General features: G+C 38.7%; 1 protein-coding gene and 1 long non-coding RNA gene across 6 annotated transcripts in view; one reads left to right on the forward strand and one right to left on the reverse strand.

The window, feature by feature from the left end:
* Positions 1-3,417: 3,417 nt before the first annotated feature.
* On the reverse strand, positions 3,418-16,852 carry LOC122159787. Of its 2 annotated transcripts, XR_006168626.1 has the most exons (6): positions 16,512-16,852; positions 13,379-13,665; positions 10,445-10,494; positions 9,645-9,708; positions 8,427-8,569; positions 3,418-4,077 (listed from the first exon to the last, which is right to left on the reverse strand). It is a non-coding gene; the product is annotated as an uncharacterized LOC122159787 (long non-coding RNA). The 2 variants fall into 2 exon arrangements; XR_006168627.1 differs by lacking the exon at positions 9,645-9,708.
* SNX13 (sorting nexin 13) overlaps positions 16,022-21,170 on the forward strand; it is a 61,912-nt gene continuing 56,763 nt past the window's right edge. For 2 of the 4 annotated variants that reach the window (XM_042817640.1, XM_042817641.1), the window contains exon 1: positions 16,024-16,136. In XM_042817640.1, coding sequence (XP_042673574.1) covers positions 16,125-16,136 — 12 coding nt within the window. In that variant the 5' untranslated portion in view covers positions 16,024-16,124. Of the gene's footprint in view, positions 16,137-21,170 lie in introns of all 4 variants that reach the window. The other 2 variants (XM_042817643.1, XM_042817642.1) reach the window with 2 other exon arrangements.

The raw sequence follows: 21,170 nt of genomic DNA on the forward strand, positions 1-21,170 counted from the left end.
ACCAATCATAGCCCCAGTATAAAACCAACTTCATCCGTCAGTGGGTGACAAAACACCCAAGACATTTTAAAACACAAGGAATCATCCAATACCCTTGATTTTTCCAGCAAGCCATGGTCTTGCTTGCTTCACTCACATTGCTTCCTTCTCCCCACAGCTGCTGTGGTAATTTAGATCATGCAATAGATTTGTCACACACTTCTACAGAGAGAAATGGTTTTATTAGCTCTAATCTGAAGTGTCAAGCAAGAGAACTTCAAGAGAAATGGGTTGGTAGCATGCAGAGAGAACTGTTGATTTTGGCATAACTCTGCATCTATACAGTTAATGGTAAAGGAGTTAAATTTCAAGTAAGAGATAGAACAACATTATGCCGCATTTTTCTTTTAGTGTTATACACACTTAATGAAGTCAGCAAGCCAAAATGAACACTTGTTGTTTCTGGCATACAGAAGTTGTACATTATGCAATCACTCCACTGCAAAATACTTTCCAGTTTGTTCAATATATAGTAATAGGCTTGAAAAAAGAAACAGCATATTAAACTGATACTGAAATAAATATATGAGTAATCGTTACTAAGTAAGGAAAGAAAAGTTACTGGCTAAGTCTACTGAGATTTCTATGTGTATCAGCAACTTCTTAGATAAGCAGAAAACTCACAATGCTCTTCCCAAATTGGAAGCATGCCCCTTCTTCCTATTTTTAAGTGGTATAATGAAACCTAAGAGGAAAGTTTAACACCTTTTCCTTTTATAGATGGACTTTGTATTCTAAGAAAGAAAAAATGCAAGCCAGGAAGTTACAGTCAGCAGACTGAGCCATAAAAAGTTAAGAAGCAGTGATAGCAGGGCTATTCAATGAGCCAAGTAGCTGAGGATGAGCACAGCACAAGCAGTACTTCACCCACAAGGCATGGTCCAACCAATTCACTACAAGGCAGGCAGAGCAAAAATGGGAGGAAAAAAAATAAAACATCTCAACAAATAGAACTGAAAACAAGTGCACTTGCAACATAACTCAGGCAAAGAGATTTAATGGCCTGAGCTAGAACTTGAATGGAGGGCCTGGACCAGTAGCAGCTATGTAGGTAAAGGTTCCAGGTGAGACCTCTCCTGGCAATTACAGCCCCTTATTGCACTCAAGGCCTAGATATGGAGTATGTCTGCATTTGCCAGGAGAACTGCCCTGGTTAAAGAATTACAGTTATCTTGCTGAAAAAAGTAACTCAAAAATGTTGCCTTGAAAGGCAACTGATAGGATTAAAGAACCAAAAGTCCCTTGATATCTTCTCGGGAAGAAAACAATCCTAAAAAGACAATTGAATGTAGATATTTATTTGTAAACATTCGTAAGACTAGCCAGGCAAATATTGTGTCACTTCTTCCCTGTAAGGTATTATCTGCCTTGCAGCAGAGAATGCAATGTTCAGCCAAACAGACCTTGTACGAAACAATCCTCTTAAAAACATTTTGTCCTAAAGTTTATAATGATAGTTCTATTTTGTTATTTTTGTCTGTTTGATAGCAACTGTAATAGCTACACTTTCTGAATTTTAAATTATGTTGTAAAGGTAAGCATCTGTTACTAGCTTCTGCAGAATTTTATTTTTAATTTTTAGTCAGTTTTTAAGCTAAGCATGAATGTAGAGCCATCCCTACTCTGGAAGATAAAAAGTATCAGTTAGGTCTACTAGGTTCATATGGGGAAGTGAAAGAAGACAACGTGATTAAGAAAGGAAATTCAGATGGATTGTTATAAAGTTGGCAAAATGACAAATCTTAAGGTATTTCTGCACTAATGTAGAAACTGCTACAGATTTTCATGAATAAACATAATTATAATTGGATTGACAGAGGCATGTAGAATAAACTTCACAATTGAAATGCTCATTGCTGACACCCCACACTCAAAATCTAAGGACTGCATTACCGTGGAAATGGAGAGCCTATTGTATTACAGCTTTGCAGCTATACATAAAGGGTCATCCCTGAATACTTATCTGGGGAATATGATCTGACTTCACGTTGGAAATACTGATTCAGAAGCTTGTTCTTCTTCTGCATTTGTTGGTCTCCTACTTTCATACTAATTCAGAATCATGTAAGTAGTCCAGTATGACTTTGTGAGCTACACACTATGCTGAATACACACTAAGGGCTTTAAATAAAAGATGCACAGAATTACTTGTGCTTTCTCACAAAGTTGCATGAGAAAATGCAGAAGAAAATCAAAAGGAAATTCGAATTTTTTAAACTTGATTTTGGCTCATTTTTTGTGCATGTCCTTTCCTCAGAAAATGAGGGTTGTGACATTGTTCTGTTCCCCTTCCCGTAGCTTGCAATCTAGTAACAACAACTGCAGAAAAGGCACTGAGGCTTCACAGTCAGTGTATGTCCTCAAGTTTAGTGGAAAAAAATGACACCCAGAGAAGAGGGACATTACTAATGGTACTTTCAAAGACAAAAATAAAACAAAAGACATGAAGAACATTAAGTTTAGTTTTATGGACAGGCCCTACAATGCTTTATTTTGAAATCTCATACGTTTAGTGAAATAGCAAGAAGCTGTATCTTCAATAAAGCCTCTTTTTGCCATAGTGAATTTTAGCCATGGATTTAAGTAGATGCATATTCAGTTATAACACTGAAGTTTTTACGTCTTTATGATCACACTTTGGAACATATTCAAGGAAACTTGAGGTTTTGAACTGAACTCTGACTTATATATTAATGGTCTTTTGTATGAGTTTCTGCAGTAAACTAGTTTAGAAATATCAGTATCCTAGAAAATATACATTAAAAATAATTAAAATTCTTATATAGGCAAATGACAAAAGAGGCCAAAATGACCTACTTATTTTTGACTGCTATTTACCTTTAAAGTGAAATTTTGATACAGGGATGGCGATTATTTACCAAAACATCCTCCATAATTAATTTAAAAGGCATAAGCATGTAAATATCTGATGTTTTCTGAGCCCTGTAGGACCTGGAAAATCTTCTAGAAACCAAATATCTGTCAATTAAAATAAGAAATACAGTAAGACAATCTCCCAGTTTCTATACTAAGTATCTTAATAGAGAAGAATATGTTGGTTCTTCGTCACACATTCTGAATATGTTTGCATACATGATAACTAGAAAAGACCACATTGCAACTTACGATACATTTTTATCATGGAGGTATATAGTGTATGCCAAAAGGAGAGTACCTTTCATAGCCAACTGAAAACAAACAGAAAAGAAAACAAGACTGTAGTGGTGTCATTCCTGTGCAGATTCTGAGTGGCCCCTTTTGCCTTCTTTGTCAAGATATACTATTGCTATGCAGGGACAGTACAACGACCTTAAAAATCATGCATTGAAATCATGAGAGTGGTCTACAGTTTGAGATTACTGTTGCATTTTCCTTTATTTTGTTTTGCTTCTTGGTTACTGGGTCAGATATTCAAAGTTTTATTGCCAGTCACAAAATTACAGAGCTTGTGTCCTTTTTTAAAGACAATCAAGATCACATAAGAATAAGTACATTTAAGAACTTTGACCAAAGTGTGACCCGTGAGACTCACAAGACAGGATAAACTTTTATAATGCCACATAATATTTTGCATTGGAGCATCAAACTAATGAGAAAAAAAGTTGTAAAATATCAAGTGGAACACATCCTGTAGAGTTTCATGCACTTCAAGTTCATGTAAGCCATGCACTCCAGTGAAGCACTTAGCTTGCCCAGGTAGATTGATCTGTGACTTCACCTTTGAAAATGGAGAGCAAAGCATTTGCAATTTTTTCTTGAGATTAGTTTGGCTAGCTGTCTGATTACAGAGCATTTCTACAAACCTAGAGGGACTGCAAAGGAGGGAAGACAGGGTAGCAGGGCAAGATAAAAATTTCTGCAGCAGGCTTTCCCTTCTGGCCCTACTGTTTGCAAGTGATAAACAGCTACACAGTCTGGCTGCAGGCACAAAGTATCCTATAACACTCTTTAATAAGCAGTTTCATGAAGCTGAGTATTCCAGAGCCATTTGTCTTCAGCATGAAGAGTAGCATCTGAATGGAGGATTTGGAAATACTCCTGGGAATGGCAAAGAAAGAAGACATAAAACCAGACAGCCGTGAATGTTGAGTGTGTCAAACATGCACCATACAGTTTAGGCGTTGACCAAGAAACTGCCTTTTTTCCCACATCTCAGACTTTTATGCAGGCTGCTCTGTAGGCAGACTCTCCAGTGTCAATATGTGCACTTACAATACAACCTTTCCTATAATCAGGACACTGACGAGATTTCCTTCTTTTACTTGGCTATTTTCCAAGCCTTGTAGGAACATATTTATTTTTAGAACTCTATTCCTAGGTTAATTTGGTTGGAATTAGCCTAAGGGCTGAAAGTTATTAATGGAAAACAGAAAGATAAACATGCATGCGTACCCACACACATATACGTGCACCCGTACACACAACTTTGATATCACATAAGAATCAAGTTAAAAATACAGTTTAAAACAAAGTTCACTAGTAATCTGCTTGTTATTCAACAGCAGGTATAAAAAGATCAGCTGACTATTTATTTCATTTGGAAAATTTCCCTACAGCTTATGAAAAACAAAGTTTAACTATAGCATTAAGCTTCTACAGGAAAAAAGATTATTTTTGCAGTCCTAGCAATAAACTTTGATTGTATGCAAGTCCAAGCATAAAAATTACTTATTTGTCAAATAACATCACAGTGGTCTGTAATAAGCACTAATATGATACAACATGCCAAAGTTCAAAGCTCCAGCCCTAAAACACAGAGCATAACTCACGAAACCATAAGCTTACCTAAAGCACTGTAAAAACATTCAAGTATGTCAAATTCAATAGCTTTTGGAAAACAAAACAGGAAACCATCTTCTTCTCTGTCCTTTACCCTTTACTTTGTGGCACACCTGCTTTTGATATCGCATAAAAAGTACAACCACAACATACTAATTCCCCCATCACTGTTTACCTTCAGTACTACTGTCAGCTGTATCATACTTAAGCGAAAGTAGATACTTTTCTCCATATGCCTCGTGTTCTGTACTTAGTATCTTATAACATGATTAAAATGTGCAGTCTTTCAAGATGCAAAGCTTGAACTGACAGTTTTGTAGAATCAGGTCATGATTAGACATGATTATACTTCCAGCTGTATGTGACAAAATGCTTGCTGCTGTCAAGAGGGTGGCCTGCAATCTCAGACTCGCCTGACTGCACCCTCTTGGAAGCCTCAGTGCTCTTGCCAGCACAAGGAAGATGATGGCAGTGAGCAATTGGCCAAATGGGAAGACAGCGTCAATTTGTCCCAGGTTAACTTAAGCATGTAGCCATTGCTGCAGGCCTCTGATTTGCAAGATGTTAACAACACAGATGTAGTTTTATTTCTGTGAGATATTTCACACAGCTGGAGCAGTTTAAAAAATTTGATCTACCTCAAATACTAGTGAAGTCGGTGGAAAACTGAAACCTACATCTTCCTCAATAACCTGTGAGTACATAAAAACTGGAACCATGACTAATTTGGGGCTTGTGTCATTCATCACAGTAAGTACAGGCTTATATATTAAAGCTGTGAGCAGGTAGTCAACACAGTGCCTAAAATCCTGAAAATTACAGTTGGTAGTCACAGTAGTAGGCATACACACCAACAAAATGTTACCTTAAAAACAGTTCCACTCTGAAAATTAAATGTCATTCCTAATTGGAAAACAAACCATAAATTGCCACTCAAACTGTTTTGTTCTGTATGTTTATAAAGATGTTTTCCATGTCTCTCTTGCAATCTGTTAATCAACACCTGTGTACTTAACATACATGATGAGAATTCTAAGTACAAAAGGAAAAAATAAAAGAAAATGTTCAGTGGAAGCAGATGTAAATTTGCTTTCTGAAGCTCCAGTGCAGCAATTCAGTTCATTCCAGACTCATTTCAATTAATTGTAATTTACTCACTGAACATTATTTTTGTAACAAATGTAAAGATTTAAGGAGTTTACAAAATATGACATGTTCTGTGTAACTAACCCAGTACTCGCTATGTGCATCCCTATGAATAAATGCAATTCTGCTCACACCTCTTAAGAGGTGTAAGGAAAGAGAAGAAAAACATATTTCTTTATTATCACAGAAATAAATATTTTGTGAGAACAGAACTCCATCTCTTTATAGTTTGTTTTGGTACAAAATGTGATAAAGAAAACTTCTGCATTCGGGAGATCTCCAGACTTCTGAAAAGACTACCAATGATTTGTCCTTACAAATCACAATCTGCTTATAGAGCACTGCTGGAACTAGAGTTATCCAAAGCCAGTTGATAGGGAAGTGTCAGAAGACAGATGAACATGTTTTTGTTAAAACCCTACAGGCAACTAAGCATATTTGCTTTAGTTCTATGTGTAAAGTAATTGTACAAGTTATTCCAGCAACAAGGTTAACTGATACAAAACATTTGAAGAGTAGCAAAGAGAGGATTTTGAATTATGGGGTTTCTGTATCACAGAACAAAAATGTGTCTTCTGTCCTTCCCTGGTTTTCTAAGGCGTTAGGATTCACATGCGTAAGCAATTCTGTGTCAAGAGGAAGGAAGAAAACTTGCTGGCCTAAAGCAGAATCTTTTATCATCACACATCTTGAACACATGACTCTGTGTTTGATGACTAGGTACGAAAAGAAAACAAATCTAAGGACCTGCTGTAAAAATGAAGTATAACATTTATTTGGTATGTCTAGTTAAGGCTATTTTAAACTATCAAAAAAACTATAGAGGTTAAAGATGCAGAGATGACATTTCCTCCCTCCATTAGCAAAATATCTAAGATCCAGAAGTGCTTTGCATAGTTAGGGTCAGCCTTATCCCAGAGAGCCTTTTCTCTAGTAGAGAGAAGTTCTTTTGTGTGAAGGAGATCTGTAAGATGGACCCGAGATGGTTCCCTCCTCAGGAGAAAAGTAGGAAACATGAGCCTGTGTTCATGCTCAGTGGTAGGAATGAATTGTGGAAGCAATGCAGAATATTGCTGCACTGGGTATATGAGGGAAGCATGTTAGCAGCAAGAAAAGTAAGGACTAGAAATAGAGAAGTTTGAAACTTAAGGGAAGAAATTATTGAGGGGTGAGAAGTAAAAGTCAAACAAACAAACAAAACAACTAGGTGAAAACAATACTAGGAGAGCAGAAAGCAAACGGGTGGTGAGTTCAAGGAGACTGCAGGATAGAAACTTGTTTACAATAGCTGGACACAGACAGACTGTAATTTTAGAAGTCTTAAAATCATGAAATTGCAATATTATTCTAAAGTACTCTTATTTCTTTCCAGTTACATTTTTTTTTTTTCCTAATTGTGTCTATAGGAGTGCTCAAAGAAGTCCCAAAACAAGCAAACAAATAAACGAAGTGCAGTTGATTTCTGTTATGTATTTGGAAATTTTCTGTTCCAGACTTGCTTTTTGTCATTGTTGTCAGATAATTTGGAGCTTAAATTAGAGAACCTGCTGCTGTTTGGGTTTTAAGTCTGGAAATAAAGATATTAAATCAGTTCTTAGTAGCTTTTTGTATGGGGAAACACTTGATGCAACTAATACTGATATTCGCTGGAAAGTTTCCAATTTAATAAGAAGAGGAGAGGAGAGGAGAGGAGAGGAGAGGAGAGGAGAGGAGAGGAGAGGAGAGGAGAGGAGAGGAACAGTGTTAATGCCAGCAGTTACATATCAGAGTAGGACAGAATATATTTTCTTCTGTGTTTTTCTTCCTTTTCACCTCCAAAGCACTGGTGAGCTTGGGGTAAGACAAGCTTTTTCTAGCAGCTATTTGATCTCTCAGAAAATGAAATTGTGATCCTCATGGGAATCTAGCAAAAGTGGATTGTAGAATGCTGTTAATCAATCTGCATCAATCCAAAATCTCTTATGATGACTAGGCAGTTCTGAAACTCAATTCAAAACTGCATTGCAGACTTCTGTACACAGCTGCTTGCATGAATTTAGCTCCTTCTGTAACTTTGCAATCTCAACTTTGACTCCAGAGTAGTCTGGATCAAGTGATGTTTATATTCAGTGTTTTAAAATAAAACCTGTGTGATCCTATGGTAGGTTTCACACAACAATATAATCTGACAGCAGCATCTGTACTGTTTGTAATATGAGGCATAAATAGGCCTCAAGTACTGTATGCATAGCACAGCCTGAAAAAAAATGTGATAGCCTTTGCACAACCAACTGAAGTCAAGGAGGAAGAGAATGAGGAAACATGCATTTTAGGCTTATAATTTTTTTTTTTTTTCAAGCTAACATTTCAAGAGGATCTATTTCAAGAGAGGATGGAAATTATCAGGAAATTTTGAGATTTTATACGGAGAATTTCACTCTCCTACTTTAGGATATGCCTTTGCTGCAAGGATTAATACTCACGTGCGTAAGCCACTGCAAAAGCTCAGATTATGCCCTTAACTCCGTGACCTTAGGTGTATTGCTGAAGTTCTCACGTCAGTGGCAGTGGGATAAGCTGTTCCAATTCTTTCATCATAGACAGTGGGTGTTCGTCTGTAGGGAAACTGTCGGGAAAATTATGAGGATGGACAAGTGGTAATTATTCCCCATAATAAAGTGAAAGAAGAACCCACAGAAAGAGACCTGGGCTCCACCTCACTTCCCTAAGTGGCTCAGTTTGATAGATGAGATGCTCCTGTGTTAAAAGGGAGTATTTGCAACATTTGAGTAAGTATTGAAGATAACAGTATAATAAGCCTTGATTTAATCCTGAATGGCTTGCAGTGATCTTGCAGAAAGTCTTCCAACTTATAGAGGGAGTATAATCAGAAGGATTTTTTTTTTTTTTCCCAGGAGTAATGATTTAAAAAAAAAAAAAAACAACCTTGTTTTCTAAACCAAACAAATTCTAGAAATAGTTCAAGGTATCCAAACTGTCACCAAGGACACATTTTATATACAAACCATGGCCAGCAAAAGATTCTTCATGGCCTCTCTGACTCTGCATGTAACTATGAGGAACAGGAGTGCCCACGGAACAGGTTTTTCCAGTGAAGGAAGGACCTGGTAGTTATTGTGCTGCATGAAAAACAATTTGAAATTGATGTAGAACCAACCCTCCTTCAGGGGAGCAGCAACATACCTGTGGTATGAATTATATAGAAGAGAATATTCTGGGTATGAATTTAACAAAACAGAAAGAAATGCTATCATTCAAATAAGTTATGCCTGCTGTACTCCTTAGCTTTGTCCTCTTTCTAATGTATTAACAGCAGTGCTTCATTTCAGGAGTTTGGATTTCCTGAATTAAATGTCTACATTTTGTATTATTTTCTGCATGTCTTTGTTATAACTGTTATAAGTAGGCAGCAAAACAAATGACTTGAAGAATGAAGCCAATGTACAAAGCAGCCTCAAGGGTGTGAGCAGTGAGAGCACCAGCTATGAGAGCATGCACAGCACTAATAAACTTCTCTGTGTGTAGAGAAGATACAAACAGCAGTGATGGAAAGAAAATATGATAAGCTCAGGCGATTCTTCACAGGTTTTGCCATGTCCTACAATTTACTCAAAACTTAAAATATTTAGCTTCTTTCTCTGAGTTTGAGGAGCCATGTTATAAAATATATGTAGAAATACCTTTTAAAAAGAATTTGTAGTCTTCATGATTGCAACGAAAAGCCAAAAAGTATGACTTTGCTTCCTAAATGTTCAGGAAACACAAAAAAAGTGAACAACTTTCATTTCCACTGTCAAGATTCTTACAGCCTGGCTAATGGCTCTGAACACCTAGGATTGTAATACAACAACCAAAATATTTATTTATACATAGCTAGCCCATTCTTCTTCTCGTTTTATCCCTATGCCCCCCAGAAGCAGATTATCTATTTTAGAAAAGTAGTTGATTATGGATTTGGCATTTAGGAATCAAAGTAAAGCATCACACTAAGAAAAGGAAAAGGTTCTAAGATCTCTTCTAATTCCCTTCACTGTCCCTTAGATACTGCGTTGAATTACAAGAATATTTATCCCCCCAGCCCTTGGTTTTTAAATACATTTCCTAATTAAAGAACCTCTCACATCATCTGTGAACTGCACACAGTCAGATTCCTCAGAATTATCAGGATGATCTTCATCTAGTTTTATGCAAAGGAGATCGGTCAATCCCAATTTTGCAGCACAAAAACATTAAGTAAACAGAGCTGATTTTTGTACTGCATAGTGAATTGTTTTGCTTCCTATTTGGTTTTCATTCAATAGTTGTCATGTTATTAAGTGGGTAGTTTCCATCTAAGTGTATTAGATATAACTCATTTTGTATTTTCCATTCTGCTGAATATCTTCATCTTGGCCTTGAACTATTGGCAAAGTTCAATATCCCTATAACATTTTATCACAGAATCAGTACCACTTTAATCATGTTTAAAGCAGTACATTACCTGAAAATTCAGGCCCAAACTCCAACTGATCGTGACATGAACATAAATGCCTGGAAAGATAAACATAATATAATGCTGCATACAAATTCTTCTGACAGAAACGTAAACTGAGTCTTCAGCACTGGAAAAAAAGCTAAAACTCGTGTATACAAATTCTGTTTGCAGTATGTTCTGAAAATGTCCATATTGTATGCTCAAGAAGATAACAAGAGTAGCTACTTTTCAGACCTGTGGGCCCTTCATTTAAACTGATTTACCTGTCAGACACATTCAGGAGTTCAAACGTCAAAAGAGAAGCCATTTAATAAACTCTTTCACAATAAGTAGTTGCTGACATAGGTCAAACAGGGGTAACAGCAAATCCTTCAAAGAGCAACAGAAATATCTTCAACACATGGACATATGCTCTCATGACTTCTGACCCACTAAAATGAAGGAATGGGATTGTTTACCATATTGCAGAATCAGTATTCAGTTACCAGTTTTATACTTGAATTAGTGTATCATTCAGACAGAGATATGGACAGGTTGCTTCCAAAAGAATTTTATGAATTAAGGTGGCTTTTCTAAAAAGAGCTGTTTCTTCCTTCTCTCCATAGCAGCAGTGTGCAAACAGCATCGGAAACCATTTATTTGTGTGTGTTATTGCCACAGAACATCAATGGCCAGAAGCTAAGAAGCTGATGACTAACTTCTATATTACAATTCTGAGATGACACTAGTCATTTCAGTATAGACTTCTGAAAGAGACACCAGTATAATTTGAGACTGTTTCTTTTGTATTAAGAACTATACTTTATTCAAACAATTGCTTAGCCAATTAGGATTAAACAGCTAAGGCAAACAGTGTCTGATCCAGCTGGAGACAGCTTTTTGAATCGCAGAAAGTTCCCTACAGTGGAGAATGATAGACTAGTAAAAATCTTAAAAGAAATTTCAGGCTCCCATAAACAATTCTGAGAACCTGAACAATAGGTAGATATTGCATCCGTACTGCAAAGGATGAAGCAGGAATTGGACGTAATACTTTTTTAGTAATTGTCTGTCTAATGATCAGTATTCAAATAATATTGTATAGGTTGACCCTTGCATTTTCTGTCTGTGCTATACCTAAGCAAATGCTGAGAAATTAGGAAGTGAATGAGACCTTTAACTAAATGTTAAACTGTGATTCTGACCAGAACCAAACCTTCTGGCAGCTCACATCAAAGAGTATAGAATAGGCAATGTCCTAAAATAACAGAACATTCAAATGTTAGGCATAAAAGACACCAAGTTCCCCTTTCAATTATGCTGTCACCTAGACTTTTGAGGTCATCTGATCCTACTTGAAATGCAATAGAATTCAAACACAAAGATACAGAATTGCTTTTAAACAATGCAGCTGAACACTTGAAGCATTTAATGACTATACATTCCTCAGATCTCTTTCACCTTCTTACCCCTCAAGAAAACAATCCCAAACCAATAAAAAACCCTAAGAAACTCCAGCCACACTGCCAGGCTAAACTAAGAGCAGCTTAAACAACAAGAGAACAGAAGCTAAATTTTGGTTTACATCAGTTGATTGTGGACAATGAAAACTAATTTATAGCATACAGAAACTATGCTATAAAGACCTATTACAGACTTTAGCAAAAGACGTGAAACATTAGACTTGCTGATGAACTTGGATACAGTCTTGTAACTATTCTAAAGGACCTGCTTGGAAAGCAAAATTGCTCTGTTCATTCAGTCTGTTCCTCCCCCATTGCTGGCTGTTGTTTCTTTCTTCCTTAGTCTTCATTTGTCTTCTGATATAAGCCAAGAGGACCTATTCTTTGCCCTTCAAATGCAGGTTGCTCCTTTTTTCAGAGGGTATCTTAATGCCAATTAGGTCATTGATTTCATTTTTCATTAGACAGTGAGCTGATAGTTATTTAGGTTTGGGACTGCCCTCCTTTCAGTACTAGAAAATAATCTGTGTTCTTCTGTGTTTCTTTGCTAGTCAGCAGAGTTGCTCTTTTTCTGCTAAATCTTGCCTGTGCCCCTTCTTCTGTGTGTGTTGCATCCACCCCCTCACAATATTTTTGTCTCTGAGACTGCCTTGCAACATAGAGTACTCACTGTTGCACTTTACAAAAATTTTTATAAACTTCTAGCTGGTGAGCCTGGCAGTGTTATCCCAATCTCCTCCTAATCTATTTTTGTTCATAATACTGCATTCACTCATAGTTTCAGTAGATATGCATGCAGTTTCCAGTCTTTGCAGCAGGATTTCAAAATGTAGAGCCAGACTGGTAAGACAAATAACCTTGTTTATAGTCAGTGAAAACTGTAATCATTGTAAAGAACACCAAGAAATTTGGTAACAGGTAGGAGCTGTCTTACTTGTAGTCATCTGCCTTACGGTGCTACTGTCTCTGACTCCTTCCTTGAATTTAGCACTTATAGCTCTATGAGAAAAAAAATAAATATCTCCAAGTACTTTAAGGAATGACTAGTTGCAAAAGCTTTCTGCCAGGTCTGTATTTGATTAAAGATATATATACTTGCTGTAACACAATTTTTTTGCAGAGTGTGTGCAAGTTTGTGGAAGCGACAATAAAAATAATGAGCACAGTGCTCTGCCTGAATAAGCACAGTGCTAATGTGGCTACAAAGCTTCTGATAGGTAGGCAATTTCATTACAAGGTCAATCCCATGATGTATCTGTAAAGAATGCAGAAGAATAAAACATAGGGAACATGGCTCCATATGGATGACTCATCAGGTTTAATAGCATTATTGTCACTTGAAGATAGTCTCAGGAAAACAGAAGATGTTCAAATGTTCCTGCCCTACCAAGTACTACTGGTAATCCTGTCAATCACCACTAAAGCCTTGTTTCCAGACCTACTCACACTAATTTAGAAATACATCCTCCTCCCAAGAAGGAAAAGAATTTGTACTTACATTTTTCCAGTTTATTCCAGGAATGGGAATAGACAATGTAACTGTTAATTCCTCAGCAATGGAGAATTTCTTTTCCCTTGCTCCTTTGTGCTGCTCCCAGCAGACTGTCACATCAAGAAGTCCATTTTAACTCTTTCCAAGCTGCCATCACATGTCAATTCTCCTTTATGATGCTGTTTTCTCTTCTGCCTTGAGTCTAATTTGCATGGTTCTGTCCTTTTTTCATAGCTTTATTCCTGCTGTTAGAATTACACCACCTTTCACTTTTCAAGTAAAATGGTACTCACCTAAAATTAAAATAATGTATTACACCATTCATAACTATTTTGCAACAATACTGAGGTTATGTTAACAACTGTGAAAACAGTCAACAGTTTTCAGTGCCACTATTAATAGGTTCATTCCAGTAAGATAAGATAGGCAGGTGCTTCCTGTAACAACAAAATTTTCGTGAGGTTTGTAAAATATTCTCTTCTTGCATCTATCACACTTGGGATACACCCAGTTTTGCAGTTTTAAGTTTTAGAAGGGGATTATGCTCCTTTTGAATACCTCACCCAGTGTGCTTGAAACCACAAGGTAAAGAAATTCTGTGCCAACTGACACTTTTTTTAGCTATACCATCATCTTAGTTCAACTACAGAAAAGTTATCATTTATTTAAATTCATGAAAATCATGAGACTTCCACATCCTGCTTACTTCTTTCATATTATAAACTGGGTAATTTATATTACCACTGTTCCTTGTCCAGAGAGTGCATTGAAGACTAAGTGACATGGCAAATGGTAGATGTTTAAAATATTTTGATTCTACTCATGCCTAGGTATGTGTTTTTGCATAATTACACAACTGATGATTTACTGAGCTATATTATGGATTCCTTCAGGGTTTCCTCTAGCTAAGCATACAGTGTCTTTTGGCTGAATTACAGTGTGACGAAAGCCATGCATAGGGAACCATAGTGTGCTTTCCAAACAAGCATCCATAGCAGGCTTTATTTCTGTGTATAAATAAATGTTAGGGGTCCAAAACAATATGGCAGGCATTTCACAGTTCCCATTCATCAATGTTTCCGAACAACTTTCAATTTACCAAGACGGTAAGTTAAGATGGTAAATACTACATGCAGGCCACTGCATTGTTCTGTTATTGTTAATCTTATTGTTGAAAATAGTGTTCTGTGAAATTTGGATTTTCTTTTGGCAATACACTTGAAGAAAATAGTAATGCTAAGAGCAAGCATTCAAATGTACAAAAGTATTTCAAAAATACATAGCTCACAAGATACTTTAAAAACAAGATATTTTTCATAATTTCATTTTATTTTTTTTAGAAAAAGCAGATAAACCACTGCGAATATCAAGAGTCTACTTTTTTTGGAAAGTGCAGTTCACATGACTAACAGCTGAGTCTCCGACAGGGAAAAAACAGTCGCATGAGTAAAACTGAAACTTGGTAATTCTCATGAATAAAAGTAAGAAGTGGGCAACCTTGAACTGCCAAGTATTTAAAAATCCCCAGGGAAATTAGAGAACTTCTACAAAGCCCTGCAGCCACAAGAGCATCCTCCCTCCCTCTTCTTGCAGCTTTGCAAGAAGCAAAAGAGCATTTTGGTGAGAATATAAAGTTGCTGGTTTTTTTTCCACATCATAGTAGTATTTTTGCATTTATTTCATCTTCAGTGTTAAACATTATTTTTTCCTTTGCGTTTTCTGGTATTGGCAGAGCAGGAAAGAAATGTATCTTGGTTCTAGTCCTATCAAAGTAAGGTGCCTAAGGTTAACTTAGTAACTCTGAAGCCTAGTTAAGCAAACAAGAACACCAAAAGAACAATGTTTAAAGGAGAAGAAACAAACTTCACACAGAAATCCGCAAATGCTTTCAAACACAGGGCTTATGGAGAGTGCTGGCACAAGAGAGGGATGGGCCAGTGCTACCCGGGCTCAGCTTCTGAGGTGTGTTCCACAATTTGTGTCTTAACAAGAACATAGGTAGTAAACATTCAGATGTCTCTTTCTAAACAGCCTGAGCAGGAAAAGATGCTGTACATCTTATTGGTGCATCGGGCATGCTGCTTAGTCAAAACTTAGTCAAAAATGTAAGAAAATACTTAAATGAACATACGCAAAACTGCTGTATCGAGCTCAGTGGAAGAAAAAGAAAAAACAAAAACAAAAACAAAAACAAAAGCCGTGCCTCGGCAGAGACGAAGCAAAAAGCTGCCTTGGAAAACAACGCCTCAAGTTCTGCGGCCTTCAACTTCTCCCTTCGGCACGCACAGAAGTTCAGGCCGCTGTAACCAAGGCCCGGCTTTGGCACCCGAGCCCTCCCGGCCCGAATTCATCAGGGCCGGGCCTTGGCAGAAGTCCGAAGGCGGTCATGACCGCCCCAGCTCAGGTAGGCAGCGCAGCACCAAGAGTAGCAAAGGGCCGTGCCGGGGCGGGGAGAGGATGGATCCGGCCCCGGTAGGGGCGGCCCCGGAGCCCGCGGCCCCAATGGGCGGGCGGGGAGCGGCGGCGGCGGCGCACGTAGCTCTCCCAAGATGGCGGCCCGTCCGGACCGAGCTGCCAGGGCGGCTGCGGGGCTGGGGGCGGTGGGCAGCCGCTGAGGGAGGTGGCCGGGGACCGGCGGAGCTCGCCTCGCCTCCCCTCCCCTCCCCGCCGAGTAGGGGGAGTTTTCCGCGCCGCCGCCGGGCTTCACCATGCTGCGGGGTTAGAGCCGCGGAGACGCCGCAGCGGGGTAATAATGTTAGCAGAGGTAAGAATGCTGCTGAGGCCGGTGGGCTGCGGAGGGGTGGGAGGGGCGCGTCGCCCGGCCGGGCGAGAGGACCTGCGCCGGAGCCCTGCAGGAGGAGGGTCTGCCCTCAGCCGGGGCCTCCGAGCTGCGTCGGTAGCAGGCAGCACGCCCCGCAGCCGTGCAAGGGGCAGCGCGGGGCCCCCGTTATCGCCCTGCGCCTCCTCCGACCCGGAGCCTCCAGGGCGAGGCAGGGCGGGAGGGGAGCGCTCTTGCAGTGCACCCGGCTCTCCGTGCTCACTCCGCGCGGCGGCACCAAGAGGCCGGGTCGGGGCGGGCCCTCCCAGTACGAGGCGGCGGGGCCGCTCCTCCGCGGCGGGCGGCAGTTCGGCGAGATACCTGGGCGAGAGGCCTGCCTAGGCCTCGCAATGGGGGTGTGCCCGGCTGCCGGTTCCTGCTTCAGCCCCCGGCCGAGAGAGCGTGGGGCAAAGCGCTTCGAAGCCCTTCTGATCTCCCCGTCGTCAGTGGCTTTGCTTAGTGTTTTCTTTCTTCTTAAAGGGCTTAAGCCAAGCAGTTTTGCCTCTGCTGGGCATAGGCATTTATAGAAGTGAGTTGCATGTCCCTGAGGGGGTCAGCCCTAAAACAGTGGGACTGACCCGAGGGCATGAGTCAAATGTGTGTCTGAGGGTCGGTGTGGATTGAGAGAGGCTGACTGTTGGAAAGTGGTCGGGGGAAGCTTGTGTGGTGTCAGCTGCGGTAGATGGGACTTTCCCCTGTACTTAGTTTTGTCTACACAGACTGATTGATTTTCTATTTTTAATGTGTCAACAAGGTGCCTGGCATACAGACACTTCGCAGACATGGTGATTACGTTACCTGCATTACGTGTTTTCAGTTTATCATTTTATCCAGCACTGAAGGTTATTTGTCCAAAGTTGAATTCTCTTAAGCCCTAAGAGTCTTAAGGGATGAAGACTTGCATTTTGGCACTTGAGAAATTCAGCCTTGCTTTCCTCAATGACAACTAAAAAGGTATACTGACACTTCTAATTTGCATCAGAGTTTCAGAGCATTAGACTAGTTATTCTGCAGTGTGCTGAGCTCTGAGATTCCCCCAGGAGGATAAAATTTGCTGAATGAGTTAAACATGTAAAAATACAGGACTTATTTTTGCACACAGGATGTTTATTGAGTGGTCAGCATTAATGATCTGCTTGAAGTGTTGATAGGAGTCATGCATTAGCAGTGCTAATTTAGATTATTTTAAGGGTAGCATAGAATGTTCTGGGTCATTGCCTCATTCGACTGTTGGTTCTGTTTGGTGATGTCTGTGTGTGCCTTGACAAATGGCACTGGTATAGCAGCACGGATGATATTTCAGCCATTGACTTTAAGAGATAAAAGCTTGAGCTTATGCACATAATAACCAGTGGTAAATAACTTTGGTGTCTATTTGGAAGACTAGATTCTGGTGTCCTTCTAGCTTCCATAAACTCATTGTAAATGTGATGCTTTGAGATGAAGCATTCCATGCCTGGTATCTGCCCAGAAGACAAAGTTTTAAAATTTTGGGGTGTCCAGCAAAGTTGCAGGCTTTGATTGGCCAGAACGACAGTTGTGGGGAGGAGTTCTTTAAACAACCAGACAGCTGTGCAGTGGCAACAGCAGTGTTGGCAATTTAAAAATGAACAAGAAAAACCTTCTGACGTATGAACTGGAAGGAATCATTCTCATCATGCTTTTTTTTGGCTGTTCCAATTGTGACTTGGAAGCAAAATCATCTTGTGAAAATTGTGTACATGCCTTCAAACTGTTTCACACTTTGCAGGAAAGTGCAGATTGCTTTAAGCCTACTAATGCATATACGGTATTCTGTGAATTCTTAAAATTTTTTTTTTTTTTTTTTTGAATCACTTTATCAGTGAGAAATTAGGTGGAGTATATGGTTGGCTGTCAGGTAACACAATTGTGAGAACTGTGTGTGATTTGAGGCCAGATAAATTTGAATATCTGAATGCAGTATCTCTGAAAATAGAGACACTAAGCTGCTAACTTCAGGAAGGAGGAACACTGGACAGCCATTAAGTCTTTTTTATTTTTATTTTTTCCTCTCTCTATCTAGTTATTTAAAAGCAATACGCAGTAAAATATCAGAAAACCTAATTTGTGGACTTTGCTGCTTAAAGTGACCAGGCTCATTTCTTTTCCACTTTTTCATTTCTTCACTAGGAACTTGGGAAGAAAATCCTGCGGTCAATGACAGTTTTATAAAGTAAATATTTAGGAAAAAAAATATTAAGTCTGCGTTGTTGAGCCTGAAGAAGAGGCAGAATCTGGTTCTACGTGTACTCTTATCACACAGTAAAAATGTAATGTAGTTTCTCAGAATCAATTTCCTACATCCTTGGACTGTTTCAACATATGCAGACTCCAGCAGATTCAGTCCAGTTCTGATACAACTAGGATATAATCAGTAATTTCAGGGGAAGATCGCAGTTCCTGTCCAGAAAAAGTACTGGGTTTTATTTTTTATTTTTGTTTTCATTTTTTTCCCCTTATGTACATCTTATTTCAGTTGCATCAGAGATCACACTGCTGAGTGCTAGACAAATATATTTATTTACCTACCTGAAGACCACTCCTCCGCTGTTTTTCATCTTGGCCACTGGAACTCAATTCTGCAGTCATATTAAATACATTCTTTCTGTGGCGTTCAGAGTGCTTCTGCAGTGGCTGCTTCTCCAGTTGGCTGGAGTGTTGACCCTTGTGACTTTTCACTTGTTTCCTTCTTGTTTGTTCATCAGATGTCTTCTTTGCTTTTCAAGACCCGCTGAATCTTGTTTCCATGTGACTTCCAACTTCAGCACTCAGTTTTCTTTGAAGTCAGGATGGACACGAGTTGCCCTCGTCCAACTCTTGTATCTTCACAGCTGTCTTCACCAATCTTGACTTCTGTGCAGTGACAGCTGTCCTGCTCTCACCACAGCATGGCAGCTGGTGTTCAACAATACTGACTGGTGCTGGTTAATGTTACCTTAAATTCAGACTGGGAAAAACATTAAATTGGATTTCAATGATACTTAGTTCACAAGATGTATTAAAATTAAAAATAGAAACTTGCTACCAAGTGGCAGTCAGTATTGCCTCAGTATAAGCTTTAGAAAAAAAAATGAGGAGCATTTTCCTTCTCCAACTACTTATTAAACTGGCAATTACATCCTTCTGAGTTTGTCAGCATTTAGTTTAATTCTTAGCAAGCGAGTACTGTGTTGTAGTCACTGTCTAGTGACAGTTGAGGAGCTTTTGAAATTTGACCGAGTATGAAAACTTAGTTTTTCCTTCCTTGTCTACAACTGAAAATAAGCCCTTCAAAATGAACTCTGAGATGGTGGTATTTCTTGTTACTGCAGCCTGACGGATAACTCACCAGCAGCAAGTAGTACATTTTCTTTCAGTTAAACTGTATTTTATACATAAAAGCTCTAGAGCAAACTTACTCTTGTTGAACTTTGATAGCTGCTAAGCCCTGAGAAATGTTTTCAAGGAAAACAGCAAATTAGTCTGACTTACAACAATAAAGATTGACCCAGCAGCTTGTTTTGATTTACTCCAGAATAATAATGAATTAGCCTTATTGAAACAGTAGCATACTGTAATGTATATGTTCCTCCAGCCCTGAAAGAGGAAGCATGCAGTGAACTGTACTAAAACATTGTTACTTTGTTGTTCTCTGATAAATAGCTGTGGAAGGCTGCTCTAATGCTTTTGTAGCTGAACTATGATTTGCTAGCAGGGGCAATTTGAAGTGTGCAGACAATTAACCAGGACACAGAATTAAATTAGTTTTCTGTCCTTCTGTGAAACTTTTGTGTTGGAGTGCCTGTGGTTTGTGACACAATATCTATCTGGAGGATCAGTTGCAAACCTTTGGGAGGTAAAAATCCTGTCTTCCTCTTTCTTTTTGTTCTGTAAATGAAATCTTCCCAGTCCCTAATTGTTGTTATGACAACTATTTTGATAACTGAATTCTGTGGGGCCTCAGATAAAATTAGTTCAGGAATGGTAAAGTTGGGAAAGCTAACATTATAAAAAGAATGGCTGCTACGTGTTCCTAATATTTGTTTTTAAATGTTTTGTTAACTATTAGGGGATGATAATGTTTAAATTCTCAGAACTGTTCTTATTTAGGTGGCCACAAACTGCTTAGGTTGAATACAGAGTTGTGCAGCAGTTCTAAAATGTCAGTCTGTACAATTCCCCAAAACAGTGTGGTAAAGGAAAAGTGTAAATTTCCTTAGTTCAGTAAAAATAGTAACAGCTTGTCTGCTAGATAGCTGGAAGAGCTCATATGTTGGTAGCGCTCTCGGGGAATCAACTCTGGTTTAAATGTGTTTGTTCCTTTATCTCCGCCCTAACAAAGATGACAAAGCATGTTTTCATTTGAACTTACATTAGGAGAATAGCTATTATTAGAAGTGAGAAACTGGCAGTGTAGTGTATAAGTTATTGGTAACACTTGAGAGTTAATATTTTGAAGTCCCATTAACACTTCTCACTGTCACTTGGCCGAAAGCATCAAGGCTGAAATAATAGAAAAATCAATTGTAATTGGCACTTCCAGTTACATGAGAAACTTCAGGAAGCGCAAGACATCATGATCTTGGACTTAATTGCTTGTTCTCTCTTAAAAATTATTATTCCATAAATAATGTTTTTGATTTCTGAATTGGAGGAATGAGACATTATTTCATTATGTAAACATATGGGAATGTTTGACAGGAACACTCTAACCTTGTTTACATAAGTTCAGTAGTTTCACCTTAAAATGATGACAGTGTAATTATGATCATATTTATGAGCATTTATATGCATTTGCTTCTAATGTAAGTGTAGGTGGTGGGTATGTTCAGCTAGGGACTTCCTCTATTGCTGTCATTTATTTTGGATATATGTCAAATTCTATCCTCTTGGAGTTTGGAAATACCTGTCAAGCATTTTATTCTTGTTCAAAAGCAGAAATAGCTATAAAACCCTTGGAGAAAGAATGTAGATTTCTGA

Source organism: Centrocercus urophasianus, unplaced genomic scaffold (genome assembly GCF_019232065.1).
Source record: "Centrocercus urophasianus isolate 14NV4802_14NV808 unplaced genomic scaffold, USGS_Curo_1.0 seq_16, whole genome shotgun sequence".
Classification (NCBI taxonomy): Eukaryota; Metazoa; Chordata; class Aves; order Galliformes; family Phasianidae; genus Centrocercus; species Centrocercus urophasianus.